At 39.9% G+C, this 23,395-nt stretch overlaps 2 protein-coding genes and 1 long non-coding RNA gene across 4 annotated transcripts; all 3 read right to left on the reverse strand.

Moving 5' to 3' along the window:
- Positions 1-1,704: 1,704 nt before the first annotated feature.
- Positions 1,705-2,672, reverse strand: LOC307001786 (gamma-crystallin M2-like; the record flags this gene model as incomplete). Its single annotated transcript, XM_079618708.1, has 3 exons — positions 2,513-2,672; positions 2,165-2,407; positions 1,705-1,977 (listed from the first exon to the last, which is right to left on the reverse strand). Exons 1-3 carry the CDS (start codon positions 2,516-2,518, stop codon positions 1,705-1,707), a joined length of 522 nt encoding a protein of 173 aa, XP_079474834.1. The 5' UTR covers positions 2,519-2,672.
- Positions 2,673-8,221: 5,549 nt separating this feature from the next.
- Positions 8,222-9,115, reverse strand: LOC307001787 (gamma-crystallin M2-like; the record flags this gene model as incomplete). The annotated part of the gene is made up of 3 exons (XM_079618709.1): positions 9,030-9,115; positions 8,682-8,924; positions 8,222-8,494 (listed from the first exon to the last, which is right to left on the reverse strand). The coding sequence occupies exons 1-3, from the start codon at positions 9,033-9,035 to the stop codon at positions 8,222-8,224; spliced, it is 522 nt and encodes a 173-aa protein (XP_079474835.1). The 5' UTR covers positions 9,036-9,115.
- A 9,844-nt stretch (positions 9,116-18,959) lies between these two features.
- Positions 18,960-22,910, reverse strand: LOC307001788. Of its 2 annotated transcripts, none has more exons than XR_013798324.1 (7): positions 22,777-22,910; positions 21,942-22,015; positions 20,773-21,000; positions 20,603-20,686; positions 20,234-20,452; positions 19,908-20,067; positions 18,960-19,819 (listed from the first exon to the last, which is right to left on the reverse strand). It is a non-coding gene; the product is annotated as an uncharacterized lncRNA (long non-coding RNA). The 2 variants fall into 2 exon arrangements; XR_013798325.1 differs by having other exon boundaries at positions 20,769-21,000.
- Between the last annotated feature and the right edge of the window lie 485 nt (positions 22,911-23,395).

The raw sequence follows: 23,395 nt of genomic DNA on the forward strand, positions 1-23,395 counted from the left end.
ATCAAAGTGGATGCGCGTTAACACACTACATTATGGACAAGCACGCGCCCTTAAAATACCATATCACTAATGCGCAACGCGCCACTGTCTTTAGACTGTTTTTTTCTTGGTCAATGGCGCAATTGCTTTCTAAAACTGGAAAATAGCACCATGGAAGTTTTGCGCCGGAACACGCCTCATCTTTGCGCTGAACCGCCCCCGCGAGCGCAAGTTCATTTCCTAATTTACCGACGTGCGTCTGTGGAGGGAAAAGTCCGCTGTGCGCGGGTGCAAAATAGGAATGATACATGCGTCGGTGTTCAAAGTCAATTGCGCTGGGTGCAAGATAGGGCCCTGAGTGTTCATGGGACAAACAGGTGGATTTATTGTAATATTAATTTTACTTATTATAATATATTATTATATATATTTATTTATATTATTATTTTACCAAATATTCATAATCCATTATCACAAGTTATAATTGATTATTAATCTTTCTTTAGAGCTAATTTGCTACAACGAACAATGACGTAGATTTTACCATATCAATCCGATCGCAAGTCTGATGATAAAACACTGAAAGAACTAGTCATTCAACCAGAACCTCCATCGCATTCGCAAGGACGACTCGATCAGGACGTTTCTCAGTGATACTGGCTTTAGCTTCACATTGTAGAGCACAGCGTCTACTCGGCATGATGCTATCTAGTGTCCACAGAAATCAGCTGAAGTGCTTGTGGGGTTCAAGTTTTCTCTGGTGTCTCCCCGCGCTATAAGAGTAAACGCATTAATTGTGTCCATCCGAGATATGTAGACAGTTCTAACATGACTCGCAAATGGACGTGTTCACATAAATTTCACCTGCTGCCAGAGCCAGGATTCGAACATGGGTCTCTGGCGCAAAAGCCTTAAGATTCCACCACAGAGCCACAGGGGGGAATGACGTAAGACAGTTAGCACTCAGTGAGTTTAGCTTCCGCATGGTCACGGCCCAGACAGGAAATGCAGAGGATGTGATGGTCTCCACCGATGGTCGTAGACCACGCCCATTCTGGCGGGCTCTGACGTGTCAGGGCGCGAAGTGCCGCAGCATAGCCAATGACCGCGCTCATGCTCATCTGTGTCTGCTGTGCAGCTACACTGCGTTTAAAAAAAAACAGCTTTAATATTCTCGAGAAACTGAGTTTTCCCATAGCGTAAGCTAGCCTTACGCAATACGGGAGACCACTCGAAAGGGAACATGCTTTGTTTTTCCCCCTGCTGTACCAAAGTTGTTCAGAAGCAAGAAGGTGCAGAGGAAATGCGGAATGGATATAAATAATATGACAAATTAACAATTTATTAAGATAAGATTTAGTCAGGACAATGTCACTTATCAAGCCCAAACCTCAGAGCTCGGTCTAGATTTATATCCCATGCAATGTTGGGTATTGGCCTTAAACAGTTGCTGTACATTTGGGTCTGGATCAATTTGTGGCTCATTCCTGTTATATTTATAATATGAATGATGGAGGAGAAAGGGAAAAGGAGCAGGAAAAGACAACAAACCAGGACAGGTCACTGTTGATGTTAGAGAACTGCACTCAAGGCTATGGCTCTGAGCCTTTCTAACTCATGAGGTGTGTGTGTTTTTTGGTGATTTACACATGTATATATTGGCAATAATGATTATTCAGACAGTTTTTTGTTGTAGAGTTATAATTTTATTGAAACATTTGAACACTAGTACCAGGAGTCCATGATACGCCTCATGCTCATGAATCTCATGCCATCCATATTGCTGAAGTTCCTGTACTCTCCAGGCCTGAAGTAGGACATCTTGCCTCTGTAGTGGGGCTGCTCATACATGAGCCAGTGGCCGTCCATCACATGACAGGACTGGCAGTGAGACATGTGGTAACGATCCATGAGGTTGTCACAGTCATCCATCATCTCGTACATCTGACCCATGAAGTTCTCCCTCTCGTAGATCCTCATTCTGTAGGATCCTCTGTGCTGTTGTGGATGAGAACTCAATTATATAAATTAATTAGGAAGAACCATTATCACATGTAGTCATAAGTCTAACTTCAACAACAATCTAGGTCTATCTCACACAGTTTACCATTCTGATTTCGAAATAAATTTAGGACTGTTGTCTAATGTCAGTTAATAAATACGTCGAGAGGTTCATGGGGCTCACCATAGAGATCATACGGCAGGACCTGATGCAGCTGCTCATTCCAAACATGGACATGCAATCAGAGTACTCGCCCCTTCTGAAGAAATACTGATTTCCCATGTAGTTGGGATGATCATACATCATCCAGCATCCGCTGTGCACTCTACAAGAGTGGCAGTGGCTCACATAGGAGGAGAAGTCACCACTGTCGCCAGTACAATCGTATGAGCGACCCTGGAAATTTCTTTCCTCATAAAAGGTGACCTGAAATTCATATAGTTAATCTCTTAGTGGTTTTAAGGGAGGAAAATACCACATTAAAGTAATTTGAGTTAAATTGTATGGATTGGGAGCTGTAATAAAGTTTACCTTCATGGTTGCGCTGTCTGATCCTCAGTATTTCCACAAAGGAGAAGCTGAAGCTGATTCTGGTTGTTGACCGACTGCTGTCACCCGTACCTTTATACTAGACCAAGACTAAAGACTACACAGCACCTATTGTTAGTCAATTCCTGACTGTGCAAGTTGGAATGGAGGCCATTCTAGCTAAAGCTTGGTATGAGATCTTAGTCCTTCCATTTTCAGGAATCTAGCATTTCTTGAGTTTCTAAATTTCAATTTTTTTTCTAAAAGTTTCTAATTTGATAAAATGACAAAAATTTAAATGCGGAACACTAAGCACATATTTAAACGAGGAGGTTCCATTGTTTTGTCTTGTTTTATATTCCTCCTTAATTTTTTTTTTCATTCTAATACACAAGACTTGGACCATGATGGATCCATTTCTAGTCCAACTGTAATTTGAGAGAAATTCCTTTGAGAACATTCGTGTGATTTTATTATGTACCTTCTGGATTCCATTTGAAGTTTTTGTTATGAACTTCATAACTTACTCTGTCTGTTCTAGGTTCACAACTTAATGGTCTAGATGTTTTTTTTTTAAAAGTTATTAGCTGTTGTGTGTAATCCTCATTTCTCTTTTGTCTTTATGTATTATTGTTCGGTCTACCTCCACCATTCGGCTAATGGTTTGTTTTTTGGCTCAAATTTCAAATTCAAAGCACATTATATCTAGCACTTGGGTTTAAACGTCTTGCCTTAAGCCCCACCATTGCTCGTTTTTGCATAGTGAAAAGTTCTCAGTATTTGCAATAGAATAACAGTTTAAAGTGAATAAACCTTAGATCCATTAGGGACCTTTCTGATGTCAATGATGTTGTAATAGTTATAAAAGACATTTTACCATTATCTGTTTTTTCTACCGATTGTTCTTAATCATTATGAAGTTTCTTAAGTATATTAATGCTCAAGGTGCTTGAGTGTTGAATGTTGAATTTAAATCACAGTTTATTAAACAATTGGAGATCAATATCATCAAACAAAATTTAAATGACTCAAAGTTGTAGCTGAATGGATTGCAAAAATCATCTTTCTTGGTTGAGAATTCAAAAGTATATGTACAGGGGTGCCCTTAGGATTTTCCTCAATGGTACGCAAAAGGGAAAATGTAGCCTAATCATAGGGGACTACGTCACAGCAGCTATTTGTATATATTTTGTCATCCTAATTGAACGTAATATTTCTCTGAATAGTTTTATTACCTCATCAGGCCTTTGAATCAATGAAGGTTTCTTGAACCTGTTGAATAAAATTCCTACCTACTGGCAAGAGCAGTTACTGTTCAACAGCAGGCTATATAAATGCCAGACACCTCATATATATATAATGGCCATAGCCATTCTGACCGCTCATACATTATTTGCATATCATTTCAATAAGCTATATCAAATCTAAGAATAAATGGATCTGTAATGTTAGGATAGGTAATAATAAACATCAGAACACTACATTTTAATTCTAATGTATGTAAAAATATATTAGTTAATCGACAACCACAGAACAGCTATTGTAATTACAGATACAAAGTCGAAATTTATAAATGTTCTATTATTTTCTTTGTAAAATTAAAACAAATGTATTCATCCTTTGATATTAGAATACAATAACTTACAAAAACATCGCCAATATGCATTTCAATGCATAGGTAAAACCTTTATGGGCAAATGAAACGTATATACCCAAAACTGGCCAAAACATGGGGAAAATAATATGAAAATATAATAAACTGGGAGAAAACAAACTGATTTTGTAACCAATATTTGTTTTAGTGAGCAAAAATATCATGCTGTAAAATTACAATGAAAATATCATGCTGTTAAATCATAATGAAAGTATTAGTAAGTAAGTAGTATAAGTAAGCGGGCAAACTTGGGTTGTTTTGGGGGAAAACAGAATGCATCAATCTCACTGACGCTTGTGGATCAGTTACTTAGTCAACACAGGTAATCTACCTTCCATATGCAGCTCCCACACACAACCTTATGACATTTGTCACAAGTGTCCTTTGTTTTGTTTTTCTTGCAGTCAGTTTCTCCGCAATTGGCAAAAAGGAGCAAATGATACACGGTCTGTAATGCATACGGTCAGTATGACTGTTATGGCCATTCAAGGAATTACTCAAAACTCTTTTGTGTCTTGTAATTAAAATAACAATGATAGAATAAAATATAGACACATTTAGGAAAAGTCAGTGTCCTATAGTTACATGGGTTTTATTTCAACAAAGTTATTATATTGCAAAATTTTAAAACAGTCAAAATGACTGCCTTGGTAGTTCTTGTGTTAAACACAGGATTTTTTATTAACATATACAGTATGATTAGTGATATACATGATGTAGAAATAACATATTGAAATGCTGTTGAAGTCAGGGTATGCAGAGTGTGTATACCTCTCTATTCTGACAAAATACGAGTTTTGCCAGCAATATATAATTAGTCAATTTGCATTATAGTACATGTTTTCTTTGGATGGCTCTTAAAAGCATGAAATACCCTTGTATGCAGTGAAAATGACTTTCCCTATGTGCTGCAAAGAGTTCTAAGAAAATGTAAGCTCAGTCCACTTTTACAGCATCGTTAAGGTTATAATTGTGCTCTTACAAACCATTTTAACTCAATCGTTCTGGGATTTAAAAAAAATTAAAATTGAAAGAGTTTGTGGCGGTGGAGGCGTGGTCTAGCGAGGTCTGCGACGGGAGAGAGAGTGGAGAAACGAGCGGCGGTAAGTGGGTCAAGTGCAAAATGACTGTGTCTCGTTGCAGTAATTGGCTTGGGGAGACCGTATTTAAGCCAGACTGGAACATGCAACAGAGAGAGAGGACTGGACCCGTGGGACCCGCCGTGGGACCCGCCGTGGGACCCGCCGTGGGACCCGCCGTGGGACCCGCCGTGGGACCCGCCGTGGGACCCGCCGTGGGACCCGCCGTGGGACCCGCCGTGGGACGAGAACTCTGGTTGAGAAAGACGAATGCTGCCGAGTAATTCGAATAGTTGAATGAGTATTGAGTATTGAGTATTGAGTTTGATGTGCATGTGGCACGATTGTGATTTGAGTTTATTTAATAAAATACCCACGATCCTCAGTCAGCCGACCCCGGTCTCCTTCCTTCTCACACTCACAAACAAGGGACTTTATTACAGAGTTGTTGGTAGCTTAGTGATGGTGACGTTGATTTTGTGGGACTGTGGTGTAGTTCGTTTATAGACTACCTTTAGCTTTTTACTTCTGGCGACTGCATTTAGGCTTCAAAATTTATTAAAGTTGTGTTAATCTGTTCATTTTGTAAAGCTGCCTTGAAACAAGTATTGTGAAAAGCGCTGACATTTTTTTATGTAAATAGAATTCAATTGAATAATTATCTTGATGGACAAAACGTGCAAGTATCATAAGCTTGTGTTGATCAATGAGCTTGTTTTTAGCGATAATCCAAAAGCCTATGGGAAAATTCTACTGGGTTTTTGTCAAGTGAATACATTTTTATCACTCACCATGGTGGCAACTCTTAGACAGATTGTAGCCTAAAGCTTTCAATGTGGATTGATGCTGGCAGACGTGGTGTGCTGCAAACTCAAACCAGATAACCAATCAAAAGCATCAAAATAGCATTGCTTTACTAAACTGCCTTTAAATGGCAGGAGGCATCGTGCACCTCAAAAAATCAAGGCAACAAATTAATATTATTCAACTTTTCCTAGCTTTTTACAGAAAATATTCAGATGTAACACCATTTGTAATTGTTAACATTTTCATAAGTAACTTTGTTTTAACTACATTTAATTTAATTTAATTTAATTACTTTTTTTCTTTTACTGTACCCGATTACAGTTACATTTATTTTGTAATTAAATAACAGTTACTTACTCCCCAACAATGCTTGGGCCCTACAAATCCAACAGCTGGAACTGTACTCTAGACTTTGCAATTCCTCTATGAGGAAGGTTTTTGAGTAGCATTTTTCATCAAGAACAACAACAACAACAACAACAAAACTATGTATTGAAACAATTTTAGCCTTCCTCATTAATTGTAAATGAGAAAGAATCCACTTTAAATGAGCTGTAAATGAGAAAAAAAAAAATCCTTTTCTAGTCTCATGAGCCAAAATTATGTTTTATTTGTTAGTATTTCATTTTATTTTTTTGTGATTGATTAGACGCTTTAGTGTACATCACATTTTTTTTTTATAGAATGCAGTGTGTTTGATATATCTTATATATCTTATATCTTTCTACTTGGTCGAGCCAACCCTGAGAGGTGGGACCTTTCTCAGACTTTAAATGGCCTCTACACAAGCCCTTCCCTCGCTTGGCCTTCTAGGTACATTTGCATAGCTGTCCTGCGTGGCCACACTAGGCCCCAGGGCAGCAGGCTTTTGTCCACAACAAGTCATGTGCTCATTCAGGAGAGAGAGGACTTTCTCAACCAGAACAGAATCAAAGGACAACATCAGGAGTGTGACACAATGTCTTCATTCAATGCAGAAGAATTCACTCGCAACTCCACTCTTACGACTTTCTCCTGTTTGCTCTGCGTGTCCTCACCGACCCACAATTTCCTTACTTGAGTAAAAGTACAGATACTACTGGTCAAATATTACTCCGTTACAAGTAAAAGTTGTAAAGACCGATTTTTACTTAAGTAAAAGTACAGAAGTACTCATTTTTAAAAGTACTTAAGTATAAAAGTAAAAGTAAATGTCAATGCATTGTTTTATTATTGTTGCATGTAATAACCAATTTACAGTACCATATGCCCCTGAATCTATGCCGGTCTACCCTCATATCAATATCACATTTATTTCTATAACACAGTTCCAGTCGTGGGATTGAATAAGTCACTCAATAGCGTCCACAATGGTTTCGGACATCCAAATGGCTGTTCCCAGTTTTTTGGCTTTTAGTATAATTATGTTAGCCTTGTTATCTATAAGCTAGTGTGCTCCAAAACAATGACAAAATTCGCATTTAGAAGACCAAACCCAACGTTGAAAATTAAAATCATGTTGATGTCAGAATCCAATGTCAGATTGACGTTAATCTCCAACGTTGGACAGACGTTGTATCGTGGTTGAAAATCGGTTGACGTCAGAAACCAACATCACTCGAGTTCTGACGTTAACCAGACTTTCATTTCCAACCAAAATGCAACCCAAATAATCCCTGACGTTACTACTTTCTACTCAAGGACCTTGACAGAAATGTAGTGGAGTAAAAAGTACGATATTTGTCTTTAAAATGTAGTTAAGTTAAAGTAAAAGTTTCCAGAAAAAATAATACTCAAGTAAAGTACAGATAGGCCTACTCAAAAAGTATACTTAAGTACAGTACTCAAGTACTCAAATCCTGACTGTCGAGAGGAGGGACTGGGGATGGTGGTGGGTAATTCGTCCTGAGAAACGCGATAGCTGCTGATAATATTGAAGGAGCTTATATATGTATACGGTGATAGGCGTCGTATTCCTATAGGTAGATGTGGATCAGCTGATAGTCAGCTGATGCGAGCTTGACTAACGTGACCTGCCAGAACTAATGCTACGCTTGATTTATGTTTGTGATTTAGTTAATAAAACTTGTGTGCAATACGTTTTTTACACATTACACATGTAAATATTGGCAATAATGATTATTCAGACAGTTTTATGTTGTAGATTTATCATTTTATTGAAACATTTGAACACTAGTACCAGGAATCCATGATACGCCTCATGCTCATGAATCTCATGCCATCCATATTGCTGAAGTTCCTGTACTCTCCAGGCCTGAAGTAGGACATCTTGCCTCTGTAGTGGGGCTGCTCATACATGAGCCAGTGGCCGTCCATCACATGACAGGACTGGCAGTGAGACATGTGGTAACGGTCCATGAGGTTGTCACAGTCATCCATCATCTCGTACATCTGACCCATGAAGTTCTCCCTTTCGTAGATCCTCATTCTGTAGGATCCTCTGTGCTGTTGTGGATGAGAAGTCAGTTATATCAATTAATTAGAAAGAGCCATTATCACATGTAGTCATAAGTCTAACTTCAACAACAATCTAGGTCTATCTCACACAGTTTACCATTCTGATTTCAAAATAAATTTAGGACTGTTGTCTAATGTCAGTTAATAAATACGTCGAGAGGTTCATGGGGCTCACCATAGAGATCATACGGCAGGACCTGATGCAGCTGCTCATTCCAAACATGGACATGCAATCAGAGTACTCGCCCCTTCTGAAGAAATACTGATTTCCCATGTAGTTGGGATGATCATACATCATCCAGCATCCGCTGTGCACTCTACAAGAGTGGCAGTGGCTCACATAGGAGGAGAAGTCACCACTGTCGCCAGTACAATCGTATGAGCGACCCTGGAAATTTCTTTCCTCATAAAAGGTGACCTGAAATTCATATAGTTAATCTCTTAGTGGTGTTAAGGGAGGAAAATACCACATTAAAGTAATTTGAGTTAAATTGTATGGATTGGGAGCTGTAATAAAGTTTACCTTCATGGTTGTGCTGTCTGATCCTCAGTAGTTCCACAAAGGAGAAGCTGAAACTGATTCTGGTTGTTGACTGACTGCTGTCACCCGTACCTTTATACTAGACCAAGACTAAAGACTACACAGCACCTATTGTAAGTCAATTCCTGACTGTGCAAGTTGGAATGGAGGCCATTCCAGCTAAAGCTTGGTATGTAGATCTTAGTCCTTTCATTTTCAGGAATCTAGCATTTCTTGAGTTTCTAAAAAAATGTTTTTTTTTTCAAATTTTTTTTTTAAAAACTTTATTTTTATTTATTTTTATTTTTTATGTTCCTTCTGGATTCAATTTGTAGTTTTCATTTGAAGTTCTTATTCTGTCTGTTCTGTTATTAGCTGCTGTGTGTAATTCTCTTTTGATTTTATGAATTATTGTTCGGTCTACCTCCATCATTTGGGTAATGGTTTGTTTTTTGACTCAAATTCAAATACATTATATCTAGCACTTGGGTTCAAACTTCTTGCCTTAAGCCTCACCATTGCTCTTTGGCATAGTGAAAAGCTCTCAGTTTTTGCAATAGAAGAACAATTTAAAGTGAATAAACCTTAGATCCATTAGGGACCTTTCTGATGCCAATGATGTTGTATTAGTTTTAAAAGGCAGACCTTTTACCATAATAGCTGAATGGATTGCAAAAATCATCTTTCTTGGTTGAGAATTCAAAAGTAGTCATGTACAGGGGTGCCCTTAGGATTTTCCTCAATGATACGCAAAAGGGAAAATGTAGCCTAATCATAGGGGACTACGTCACAGCAGCTATTTTTTTTACATTTTGTCATCCTAATTAAACTTAATATTTCACTGAAAAGTTGTATTACCTCATCAGACCTTTGAATCAATGACGGTTTGAACCCGTTTAATTAAATTCCTACCTACTGACAAGAGCAGTTACTGTTCAACAGCAGGCTATATAATTGCCAAACACATAATTTTTTTGTTTGTTTTTTTGTCTTTCATTTGCTGCTTTTAAACAGTTTTTATATGTGTTATACAGACATGTCTGACCATTACGCAACAGCTCACTGCTTATTAAGTGTCTTAGGTATGAGTGGCGAGTTCAACTTTTAAAAGTGTGCCTCAAGAGTTTTCCCATTGCACTGCACTGTATGCCACGTTTTTAAAAGTAACAATGTGTTCTATGTAAATGACCCTTTTGCTTATTCATCTCATCACAGTTAATTCTGTTTAAACACAGGATTTTTTATTAACATATTTTGATTAGTGATATACATGATGTAGAAATAACATATTGAAGTGCTGTTGAATTCGAATCAGGGTATGTAGAGTGTGTATACTCTCCGTACAGGCACCTCTTTATTCTGACAAAGTTATATTTTTTTTGCCAGCAATATATAATTAGTCAATTTGCAGCCCAAAAGATAAGGAGATGGCTGATGAGTAGGATGGGAATTGATAAGGATTTAACGATTCCGATTCCATTATCGATATTGCTTATCGATCCGATTCCTTATCGATTCTCTTATCGATTCTCATTGGGTGAGGGAATAAGTACAAATTTGTTTGTTTGTATTAACTCGCTTTAATATCTGATCAGAAGACACAGCACAGAGCACATACACAAATTATGTGTAGCAACCTCAGAACAAACCTAAAAGTATAGGTGAGCTACTTCTCAAAGTGAGTGTGTGTGTGAGTGAGCATGTGTGCGTTTGAGTGTGAGTAAGTGAGCGTGAGAGAGTGCGTGTGTGAGCGCGAGAGAGTGTATGTGTGCGCTAGTGAGTGAGCGAGAGTGTGTGCGTGAGCGCGAGATAGTGAGTGCTAGTGAGTGAGTGTGTGCGTGAGCGCGAGATAGTCTGTGAGCGCTAGTGAGTGAAGCCTTGTTTATACTTGACGCGTCCGCACCATAGACAGTATATAAACTGGACACAGCGACCCCATAGGTTTCAACGGAGAGCAGTGAAGTCAATTAGAAGCACTTACTTCCTGATCGCAAGGCGAACTGCGCAGGCTCAAACTGAGCTTGACGACGTAGATGTGACGTGAGCAACCTGTAGGTCTTCTAGTAGCTGTGCCGAGAGAAATCTGAATCATTCCCTTCCGAATCTCGCAGAGACGGAGAGCGTGGGTATTTGCTGTCCATGAGCTAGCAACGGGAGCAACTTTATCACTCTCTGTGGGCGTCTCCCTTGACTTTATGCCTCCACGTCCTCCCGATTGCTTGCGAGCTTCTCTGCCTGTCCATACGGTAATTTTTCGACTTGTGCGACAGAGTCGCGCGGGTATGACGCAATCGTTAGCCTGTTTTAACAAAAACTGCTTCTACGGGGCCATAACGTAAGATACAAGGTAATAGAGCCTTTTATACATTTTCGTGTTTCTTTAGAAATAAACAATGGACAAACGGTGTCTTTAAACGCCTCAGATGTAAAGTTATTCGCTGTCAAAGTGACGCCAAAATGAATGGGAGTCAATGGAATGCTAACAGCAGGTGGGGGTCCGCTAGCCAATGGCGGCGCCCAGGTCGGCTTCAATATCTTTCGGAACACTGCCCCCCTGGTCCGCACTAGCGCGAGTCTCCGCTGACTGCGCGCGCACCTCTCCAAACGGTCGAGGCGTTTATACTTGACGCGCTAGCCGTTGTACTATTCTTTGAAACTACAGGGGGCGACTCCAGTAATTGTCCTCTCTAAACCATCAGGAATCGGTGAGAAGAAGAAATATAAACACGTGACAATGTTTATTTTAGTTACCACCACCAATACAAAAATAATCGTGTAAAACCCAGTAAACCCTGAGATTATTACTTGTGACATTAGAACAAAATATGTAGGCTAGCCTATATGGGAATACATGTACGTATACAAATACATTAACGATCTCTTAAATATTTTCTAATTTCACTAAACATTTCATTAACTTTCGTGTACATTTGTATTAACCATGGACCTTTATGTTCATTAAAAAGGCTTTTTATGCTATTGTATGCTCATTTTTTTAAATGTAAGCAACTAATTTAGACGCGCAAACTGGGTGCTGGTGTGATGAGAAGGTCGTGCTCGGCCAGATTCGGCTCGAAGTCGTTCATCTTCGGATGCGGAGCCGCGCGCGCGCTGTTACAAAATCTGCTGTGCACACCGCCAGGCGAAATGGGCCTTTGCGCCGCTTTGCGCACCCAACGCGCGCGACCGCCCACACCGCAACGACGTAATTTTTGCCGCGCGCACCTTCGCGCTCGTGCGGACGCGTTGAGTATAAACAAGGCTTGAGTGTGTATGTGCGCGCGCGTGTGTGTGAGTGAGCATGTTTGTGTGAGTGAGTGAGCGCGAGAGAGTGTGTGTGCGCAAGTGTGTGTGTGTGCGGGCGCGCATGAGAGTGAGTGAGTGCGTATGTATGTGTGCGAGTAAATGTGTGTGAGACAGCACGCTGGTCGGAAAGCAACGTGGCATCCCGTTAAAGGCCTCATTATACTTCTGCGTCGAACTTCTGCCTCTGCCATGTTTGCCGCGTGCGTTCTGAATCAAAACAACGCAGCGCGTGTGTGACGTCATGACACATTTGCAACGTGCGGAACCGATACGCGGAATCGATAAGCAGGCATGCTAACGGTTCCAAGGAATTGATTCACTGGGCACCGGTTCTGAAGAAGAATCGGTTCTCGATTCCCATCCCTACTGATGAGGGTGAAGAGGATATACAACCCAAACCCTCACAGCCACACTGCACCGTGTATGTTAAGCTGTTGAGTGTTATGGAACGCGCTTCAACGAGGCTTCTAAAAAGAAGCTGTCGTTGGAGCATGTGAGGGAAGAGACCGCTCATGACAGATTTCACGAAGGGTTTCTTTCCAGCCATAAAGTTCCAGCTCTAGTGATCCTTCCATTCCTGATGGATCTACACAATGAGATTGGAAAGGCATGGAAGAATCCATATTCAACGCGCATTTATCGCCATCAGGGAACTATGCTGATGTTGAGGGGATGCACAAATATGGGTATGTGTCTGCTGACAGATTTGAAGCATTTCAATCTTTCACCCCAAGCGCTTCTTGCATCAAACTGAGGCTGAACCTATTATGAGTTATTCCTTCAATTTGGAACCCTCCTGTAGGTCTGCCGTCGGGTTTGGTAGTAAGTGCGCTCTTTCGTGCTCTTATGGTGATAGTCCTCCATTTTTGTGAATGTCGTTTAGGCCATCACTCTGTGGGCAGCAGGTTGAGCTCTGTAGGTCTTCTCTGTTTACGTGAGTTTTTGGTAAGGTTGAATGATAGGCCACGGTTCCCTGTTAGGAAGTATTAAGGGGGTGTTAAATATGGTTTTCATAGGATGCTGAAATTAAGAAGCAGTATGCTCAGGCCTCCGCCCTTTAGAGCTGAGTATTGTAGCTAGTTTATCCAACTATGATTTTTTTCTGCTGAGCCCCTTGAATAAAATCATTCAAGTCATAAGGTTGAATGTTGTAGGCCGCTTATTGTGGCCTCAATTTCCTTGGGTTTAGTAGAGAATTTAAGATATGTCTTGTAAAAATACAAGATAATAGGCCTCGACCCTGATACATTCCTCAGGGTCATGCTGATAGTTATTCAGTTAGTCCCCTTGATAGGGCCTCTATTTAGAGTACTTTGCTACCCATAGCTCGTAATATGATATCACCCTTCACCACCCAGGCTCAGGTAGAGACAGATAAGTTACTCCCTCCCTCTTGGGATGGTTGAGTATGCTCCCTTAGAGCCGAAGCACTGCCTGGGCTGATGCCCGTGACATTCGAAGATGTAGGCCTTACAGTAGGCCTCCCCGATAGTCCGGAAGCGTAAGATTGTACTCCCCTTGCTTTAAAGGGTCGATAGCACTTTGGCCGAGTACACTGCCTGTTGGCAATGTAAATCTTAGAGCTGGAGGCTCTCCCCTTATTAGGGTCCATTAAGAGTGCCCAGCCTCCACAGGGCTCTGAAGCACTGTGTAGATCCAGGATCGAGTAGAGTCACTTCCCTCGTTTGCAAGGGTTAGTAAGCGCTATGCTGAGTTCTACTCTCCAGGATGCCCGTCTCTATTATCTGGTCTGTGAGTGCTTACTGTTACTATCTGCAGTCCTCCCTATCAGGTGCCTCCACTAGTGAGGCAAATAGTGTTAGAGACTCTGTTTAGGGAACAAAGCAATGCCCGGGCTGACGTCCGTGAAAGTCGAAGCTGTAGGCCTTACAGTAGGCCTCCTCGATAATCCGGTAGCATAAGATTGTACTCCCCTTGCTTTAAAGGGTCAATAGCACTTTTGCCGAGTACACTGCCTGTTGGCAATGTGAAATAAGTATAACCAGACCCACAGAGATGTCTGTGATAGCACCTGACACAGAAGTCAGTCAAAACTTGCTCTGCTAACAGTCCCGCTATCAAGTAGTTAGGCCATGACAGGCCTCCTTGAAGGCGGATCCCCGACGAGTTGGATGCTTAGCATTGCACAGGCAAACTTAGCCCAGAGCCTGGTCAATACTTATCAGGTTTGAGTATAGTGTTCCAGAATCTATCTGAGGATCGTTCTGTATGAATTCTTGGCTCCCTAAGTCTGGTCGGAAGGTCGAAGGACTCTCACAAGGCCTCCCTGTAAGATCGGCCCTAGAGCTGGAAGTGCTTCCCTGATTAGTGTCCCTTTCAGAGTGCCCAGCCTCCAAAGGGCTCTGAAATAAATATAGAATAATTAGGGGGATAGGATATTTTTTCCAATTGGGGTGGGATGTATTTTAAAGGGGTCATGACATGAGAAACCAAATTTGCCTTGATCTTTTGGTATATAAGAGGTCTTTGTACCATTAAAACGTCCTGCAAGTTTCATAGCTTAAGACTTCCTCCCCATTATAAACGAATCATTTATTTAATCAAGCTCTAAATACAGCTCGTTCTGGATCCATGGTAAGAAGTGACGTCACGGTACGAAGTGACGTACCAGCGTTTGCATATGACCGCCTCCGGCAAAAGACAACTACGCTTTAAGCGCAAGGCAACTACGCTCATTTCGTATCGTTGTCGCGCCCGCGCGCTGCGCGCCTCACAAGTCTTCAGTCGACGGACAGCGAGTGGGTCTGTGTACAGGGAAATAACGATGCTGCAGATGTGCTGTTCCTGGCTGTGGACAAACAACATCTTTGAATACGCTGCGAAAGATCCAGACGTCAGGGAAAAATGGATGCACTTTATTTTTTGCGGACGTCTCAGTCACGGCAGTGTTAGTTTAAGCGTTTGTTCTATACATTTGAAGGATGACTGTTTTGAGAACAAATCCCAAAATTATGCTGCCTTTGCCAGAAAACTGTTGCTCAAAGATAAGTCCGTGCCGACTATTCTGGGCTCAACAACGACGACGCAAACTGTAAGTAATGTATTTAAAACTGTAGCGACATTTACCATCTTGTCGCCTAGAGGTGCTTGTAGGGCTATCTGACGCGTGACTCCAAACAAGACGCTTCCAGTCCAGTACTGCATTTATCTATTTTATTTGCCTCAGTTCTGATGCTCCAACACATTGTAATACACCAGTTTGCATGTCCTTACATGATCTTGACACGGTCAAAAATTGTCTGCTTCCCTCATTCATTACACCTGGCCTCTCTTGCTCTCTGGTTACCTATATACCAAGTAAATGCACACTCCACCCAGTGTCCCCCAGTGGAACTACAACAGACATTTAAATAGAGCATAATGGCTCTTACAAAAACTTTAAACTACTTTTTAAATACGCCGAATCCGCAAATGTTCTGGCTGGGGGCGTTAATAAATGATGCATAGGCACTGACGTTAGCCAATCATAACAGTGGGCGTTAACACTGAACTCTTAAAGGGGAAACACCCCCAAAACAGACTGTTTGAATCAGAGGATGAGAAACAGGGTGGGAAAAGGTCATAAATCACTACATTTTAAAAGTTTTTGTAAAAAAAATTATAGTAATACTATAATTCCACCTAAGGGAACATGACAGTAATAATAATAATAATAAAAAAAAAAAAAAACATGTCATGACCCCTTTAAATCGGTTGTGTTAAACAAGGGATACATTTGTGATTTTGTGTTTTAGAAAATATAAATGATTAAACAAGTTGTATAAAATCCGTTGTAAGAAGTGTTTGATGTTTTCAGGAAGCTAGAGACACATTCTACTGACCTTCACGTAGAGGTAATATTTCACCATTTAATTTTCATAAGTAATAAACCAAGATTTGCAAACTTGACATGACTTATTCCTTCTACCAGAAGACTTAATTACTTTAAGTTTTTCATTTACATTGAATCATTTAGCAGATGCTTTTATCCAAAGTGACTTACAAATGAGGAGAACAACAGAAGCAGCTGTTCTATGACCCTTCCCAGTTTAGTCTAGCGCAGTACATGTAAAAACATAATTTTTTATAGATATAGAAAAGAAGAGAAGGTGTTAGTATTAAAGGATCAAGTGTTGTGTTATAAATAAATACATTTATAGCATTTGATAAATGCTTATGAGGAGGATTCTATTTCTACTATCAACAATTGACCCTTCGCAGGGAGCTTGATTGACCGGTGATCTGACCAATCATACTTTGCCATCCGCCATTTTGTCCGACAAAGCAGTCAGGAGAGTTAGTAGACGGAGTGTACTGATGCTTTTCCGCTGTTAAAACAACATTCCTTCTTATGTTCTTTCATGTTTATTTGATGCTATAAATAAACTAGACGGAAGAGTTGATCGGTTCACGAGCAGCTTTAACTGATGCTCTTCAGCGATCTGTCAGGCACATTAAAGAGCCACAAAACGTAACCAAAAAATAGCAAAAGTAACCGAAAAGTAACCCGGTCTGTCCTGTCTGTCAGCGTGTTGTCAGTGTCCTCTCTGCTCCACGATGTATTTTTCACTGCGTGAGAACATGGTGTGGCGTGAGAGCGGCGTAGCTTGTCGGACATAGCGACAGTAACTAAGGGGGGCGGGTCTTTGCGAACAGTCAATTAAGAGAGTAATTTCAGATATGTAACATGGCTTTCTTACCAGTAACAATCACATGCATGAAATCAGAAATGAACCATTGTTGGTATGTTGGTATATTGTCTATTAACATTGTTGGTATATTGTCTATTATCATCGTTGGATATTGTCTGTTAACCATGGTTTGGATTGTACTCCTATTACATTGTTGGTAACAACTGCTGTCATAAAAACTAAATTGTTATTGTGGTAACGCCACCGTGATATATTATTTGTAAATAGTCTGAGAGCACAGTAAATATGAAGCCTAAATATCAATTACAAATGGTGATGCTGGGGTGGGATTAAATAAGTTGTCTTCTTCCCACTCCCTTTATATATATATATATATATATATATATATTGTGCTATTGCCTGGAATAAACGAATAAATAAAAAAATAAAAAATAACTTTGTCACTAGTAGTGAGAATCAAATTATCAATATTAAAAATGACAATTTTTACTAGCAATTCAATTGTTGATATCAAGAATAGGCATTTGCACTTGCAATTACTGATATAAAAAAGAATGGTAAAAAGATCCATATAGTAAGAAAAGAATTGTATTTCTAATATGTGAAATTGGAAACTAGTAAGAAACAAATTCTTGATATCAATTGAATTTGATTGGTAGCCTATGGTGACATTTAATTAGTGAAAATACAATTACAGATCAAGGGATAGTTTTTATTGGTTGAAATTTAATTCTTGATATCAAGAATCTGTATTTCTTCCAGTGTTGACGTCATTGTTCATATAAAGTAGTGGTTCTCAACGGGGAATCTTGGAAGCAAGATTTTTGAAAGGGGGGCTTTCAAGTGTTAATGGGGGGCGTTCACGAGTTTAAATATAACGCAAATGTTTGTTAATTTACTTTTATAAGCATTTATAGCATTTATAAGCATGCTTATTATTTATAAGCATTTTATTAAGCATTTAGTAATTTACTTGTAATAAACATTTTAAGTCGGCTATTTAAAAAGTGTTAGGACTATTTATATGTTAAATTATTTTTTAAAACATACGCGCAGAGTGTGACGTCATTGTGTGTGTCTATGGTGCGCGTAGAAAGAATTTGCCACCAGCCGCTCAAAAAAAAAAAAACTTTCGTCCACAGTCGCTCTACTCCTGACCGCAAGTCCACCGTCAGTGTTGTATAAGGTAGGTAGGCACTAGGTTTTTTTTGTTCATTTCTATTGCATTACGATTGAAAGCAGCCTATCAATCATTTCAAAAATATGTGCAGTCATGTTCGGGTGTGCGTATATGGCAAGCCGTTTTAGCATTTAAACCTTTGTCCTGACTATCTATAAATATATTTAAAGCTAGTAACAATTGTATTTTGACGAGTGATAATTATAATTCGCCTAGTCAGAATGACAATTAGAGATATCTGCAATTATAATTGCACTAGTAAGAAATCCGATTTGAGATATCTGTAATATATATTTGACTAGTCAAAACTCCATTTAAGATATCTGCAATGATGTCCCCAGATAGCAATGAGTCGGCGGACCACCGGCGGTGCTCCGGAGGCAGTAGAAGCGTCAGAATGGCGTAATCGCAAACACGTTTGCGGGCGCACCGCTGGCGGCAGCCGCTTTTTAAAAGCGGCAGCCGCCTTCCTACCGCCTTCGTTCCGCGGCCGGCCCGCAGGCCAACCGCCGTTCCGCCACCGTTATACCGAAGGCGGCCCTTCCGCGGCCCGTCGGAGGCAAGCGCTGTTTGAGCGATCTGCCGCCGCTTATTGAATATATATTTTTTATATTTATAGCATGCAGTTTTAACAAGGATAATGATTGATCAAACCAGACAAATTTACATTTGACGTTTTATTTCCACATTTCAAAGTACAGTAACTGTCATTGAAACAAAATTTGTAAGATCACTTAAATATAAATAATAAAATTATATATATATATATATAGACACGATAAAAAACATGCAGGTTTCCAAATAAATGTTGGTAAAAAAAAAAACAGCCTTGCCAGTAAATTATAGCACTTGCAATAATTGTTAATAATGTAAAGAGGTCAGCTCTAAGATGAAAAGAATTACAGTAAACATTATAACAAGTAATGAGGATATTTGGTACCAAAGAAAGTGCAGGATAGCAAATAAATCAAGATATAACATCACATTTTCAAGCCATTTCTAACAATAGGATAAGTGGTAGCCTAATAATTTAGAGTAAAGCTCTGGACTAGAATATACCATTATAATGGCATTGCTGACCTGGGGCACAAGATTTACACTGTGCTGCAATAAGATCTGTCTCTAGTATCTGTGATAAACAAAACTTGACGTGTATATATACATGTATAAAATGTATATATAAAAATACTAAGGTAAAAACAGTAGTAGAAAAGACCATTATAACTACAATGCTGACCTGAGGCACAAGCATTTGCAAGCTATATTTAACAATAGAATAGTTAAGCACGGTAACAAATGAAATAAGCAGCAAATAGTATTTAAAGTAATTGAGATCCTTGGTAATGCAGGGTCAGGGGGAGAATAAAAAAAATAAAAAAATAAAGTTAGTTCCACAGTGAACAGTGTGGATTGGGTGAGTAGTCTGGCGCTTCTTGATGTTACTGACTGCAGGACAACGAAAGAGTTACAGTTGTCAGTGATGCTGGGGTGTCAGTAGTCAGCCTAGGTTTAAGGGGTTGGCTGTGGGTCCCTCTCAGCTGTGCGGCGCCTTTTTCCGCCTTCACGGTCAGATGCTCCTTTCAGGTAACGCGTAACATTAACCTGGACCGCCTCATCAGTGGCATCCTGGGTTGCCGGGTTCTTCCGGATGGCCCCTGTAGAAAATACAGATGTGTCATGCCATTCAAATGGAATAAGGCCATACACATCTACTTAAATATAAAAAAAAAATATTCAACTTACTTTGAACAATGGTCTTCAGGAACAGGTCTCTAAAACATGCTTTATCCCCTACACCAGTCCAGGTTGTATTAATGGAAAGCGGATTAGAGAATATACTCTGAAGCATTCGCCACACTGTTGTCTTTAGGTCCCTCCCACATTAGATAGCCAAAAACCGAAGCTGAAAATCCAAAAAAGTGTTACAAATTACATTTTTCTGAAGCTTCTCATAATTAAATATAAAATGTGACAGGCTGTGGATTCAGACTGTAGAATATGCAGGGTACAATCTTAATTTGACTTTTTAGATTACCCTACGGCGTTATAAACGAAAGCAGCACACTTACAAATCGTTCCTGGAGCTCTTTATCCTGCCTCAAACTATCGTCAAGCAACGCCAAATTTTCCTGGGTGTCTAGGGGGAGTAACAGATCCCCTGGCAGAGATAACTCTCCAACAGACACATTGGCACTGAAATGTTGCAGCATAGTGTCCATTTTGTGGTCCATGTGGCACAACATCGCCAAACTCTCCAAGACGTCGCAGCATTAGGGTCTGATCTGCACCTACAGGGGTTCCCGGAATAATAGAATAAAATAGTTAGTCCTGGTCCCTCAACTACTAAACTATGACATTACTATCTAGGTCTACTACATGTACAGGTGGCCCCAGTGGGAATTAAACCAACAACTACAGGTGTTGTTTGCAAGTTGTACCTGATTGCCCAGTGCGAGCAAACGTCTTCAACATTGTCCCAACTTGCTTCACCTGCTCTTGAAGTGAGCCACTGTCATCCGAAGCTACAAATTTAAAGGCATATGATAGTTTTGAACCTACATCACACACAAAAAAGTAAAATTTAAGAAGAGTGGATGTTCTCACCTACTCGTGCATTGCTTTCCCTTAGAGCTTGGTTCTCCTCCCTCAGGGCTCGGTTTTCAGTCCGGAGTCTCTGGAAATCTACATAAAAAAATAAAAGGCACTATTTTCAATACTGTTAAAACACTGGCCATTAAGACATAGGCCTAGAATATACCTTCATAGCTGAAAACTTCATGGTGAACACAAGATGCCAGGGGAGTCCAAGGACCAATAACGGAGTGATTACTTTCCCCTATTGATAATCATTGACGTAAAAATATGTTCGAAGTTATTGCATACATTTAATGAATTGGACTTAAGGCCCAATCCCAATTCTACCCCTTTCCCCTTCGTCTACCCCTAACCCTTCGCCTTCCCCTTCCCCTTGACCCTTGAAACAGAGTGGCAAGGCATAGGGGTGAAAAATATTCCCCTAAGAAATGGGACACCACTACTACACCGTTACACGTCATTATACGTCGTCGCCTACGTCACAGGAGATGCGCCGATGTTTATCACAAACTTCCAAGATGCACAGGACTTGTTTTCTGTGGTGTTGTATTAACACGTTGGAGGTACAGACCTATGTTTGTCCTATTTTGACCTATTTATTTATTTACTGTGTTAAACTGTGTGAAATACGACATTGTGTGGCGTTCATGTGCGTTCAACTCATAAATACGATCTTTACGAGATGACTTGAACGCACCAGTAGCTTGTGTGCTTTGTTCGGGGGAGAGGAGATTTTTTTACAAACGTTTCTTTGAAGGAACTGACCGTAAATATGAACACAAGATTGAATGTAACATAAAGCAAATCATTATTTGTTGTTAAAATACTTATTAAAGTCAACAATTCTTACATTTATGGTCTAATTTTTTGCTCGGGCAGCCATTTTGCGTCTGTAGCCGGTGTATGCAGTGACACTTCTCATACCCCTTCGTTTGAAGTGTGGTCCCGAAAAATCTTCGTTTGAAGGGCTATCTGGCCCTTCCCCCTAGCCCTTCCCCTCAAACCAAAAGAGAATCGAGACAGCCCTACCCCTCCACGTGCACGAGCAAAACAGAGGGGAAGGGGTAAGTGAAGGGGTAAGGGGTAGAATTGGGATTGGCCCTAAATGTAACACTTAGTTTAGCGCAAAATCCTTCTCCTTTTGGCCCAGCAACTAGACATTGTGACTAACGAAGCATTTACCTTTAAAGCCAAAACGATTGTCCAACAGTAGGTCTCATGGGTGAAGATAACCAGTTATGCTCTGGTCAAGGTATCTGCAAGAAAATGTGAACAAAGCCGCATTGTTAACGTTAGGAATATACAGTAGCTATGCTGTGGGAGACAAAACTGATCAGCCAAACGTGGAACAGTGAAATTGTTAAAAAATAAAATGTATTCATTGAGTGTACGTTAGTGATTAAAGTGAAAACAGAATTGTCCTCAAACATAAAAAGTACAGAATTAGAAATCACAATAGCCTTAAATCCAGTACAGTAACACACAGCACAACACTTGCTAGCCACTGTAGCTACACGGTGAACTGAACTAGCCGCATATTTGTTCGGACAAAAAAATAAATTAAAAACACCTATATACATCATTCTGTTTTGTTAGAAAACACCAGAAGTTAAACTTAGTCTTTCTATATGTAAAATAGTAAAATTTCTACGTGTACTAGGCTAGCAACATTGCTTAACCTCAACAAAAGTTAAAAAACAGCATGTGCTAGCTAACACTTGCTAGCACCTCTAGCTAACGTTACTGGACTAGCAGCATTGTTCAGGCAAACAAAATAATTTAAATTACCTATACATCGTTATTTTTTATAAGAAAACACCAAAAGTTAAACTTAGATGCAACTTTAAAGCTTTGGCCACCTAACGTTACTGTAGCTAGTTATATTTCTACATGTAACGTTACTAGCAACATTGCGTAAACAAGGCTGAACAAAGATGACGTTACAGATTTTAAATATATAAACTAAAAACAATGTAAACATGCTATTGCGTTACACAAAAAGAAAACATGTACTTACTTAAACGATGGTAGTCGATGACTTTGCTAGTTAGCAAACTGCAGGCTGTAACGTAGTAAATACTGACAGTAACTCGCGATTGAGCGGCGACCTTCTTCTTCTTCTTCTTCTTCTTCTTCTTCTTCTTCTTCTTCTTTCCAATTTTACGGCGGTTGGCATCCAGCTTTTTGGTGCGAGCGGCGACCTGCTGCGAATGTGCTCGGGAGGAGCTAGCCTCAGTGGCTCCAGTGCGTCATCGACAGTAGGGGCGGGGCGGGGCCAGGAGCTATTTCACAAAACTATCAGCGCAGCTCTGAAGCCAGAGGAGAATTTAGAGTTTTTCCTTCCTTCAGGTCAAAACAGGGTTTTGATATTACCATGGTTGCACTTGCAAATGAATACAAATATATCAAGTAGGCCATACCTTTGGCCATGTTGCAGATGTATTTCACTGTTCACTGATTAGTCAGGCATTGGTAAAAAGTCTAACTTCATCAATTTATTCTGCTAAATTGTTCATACCATGAATGAAATATCTATTTTAAACCTAATCAGAATCAGAAAGTTATTTATTGCAAGTAAGTAAGTAACTTAAGTTTTACAAAATGAATTATTTTTGGTTTATTGGTGCATGTCTCAA

Source organism: Phoxinus phoxinus (assembly GCF_949152265.1).
Source record: "Phoxinus phoxinus genome assembly, chromosome: 7".
Classification (NCBI taxonomy): domain Eukaryota; kingdom Metazoa; phylum Chordata; class Actinopteri; order Cypriniformes; family Leuciscidae; genus Phoxinus; species Phoxinus phoxinus.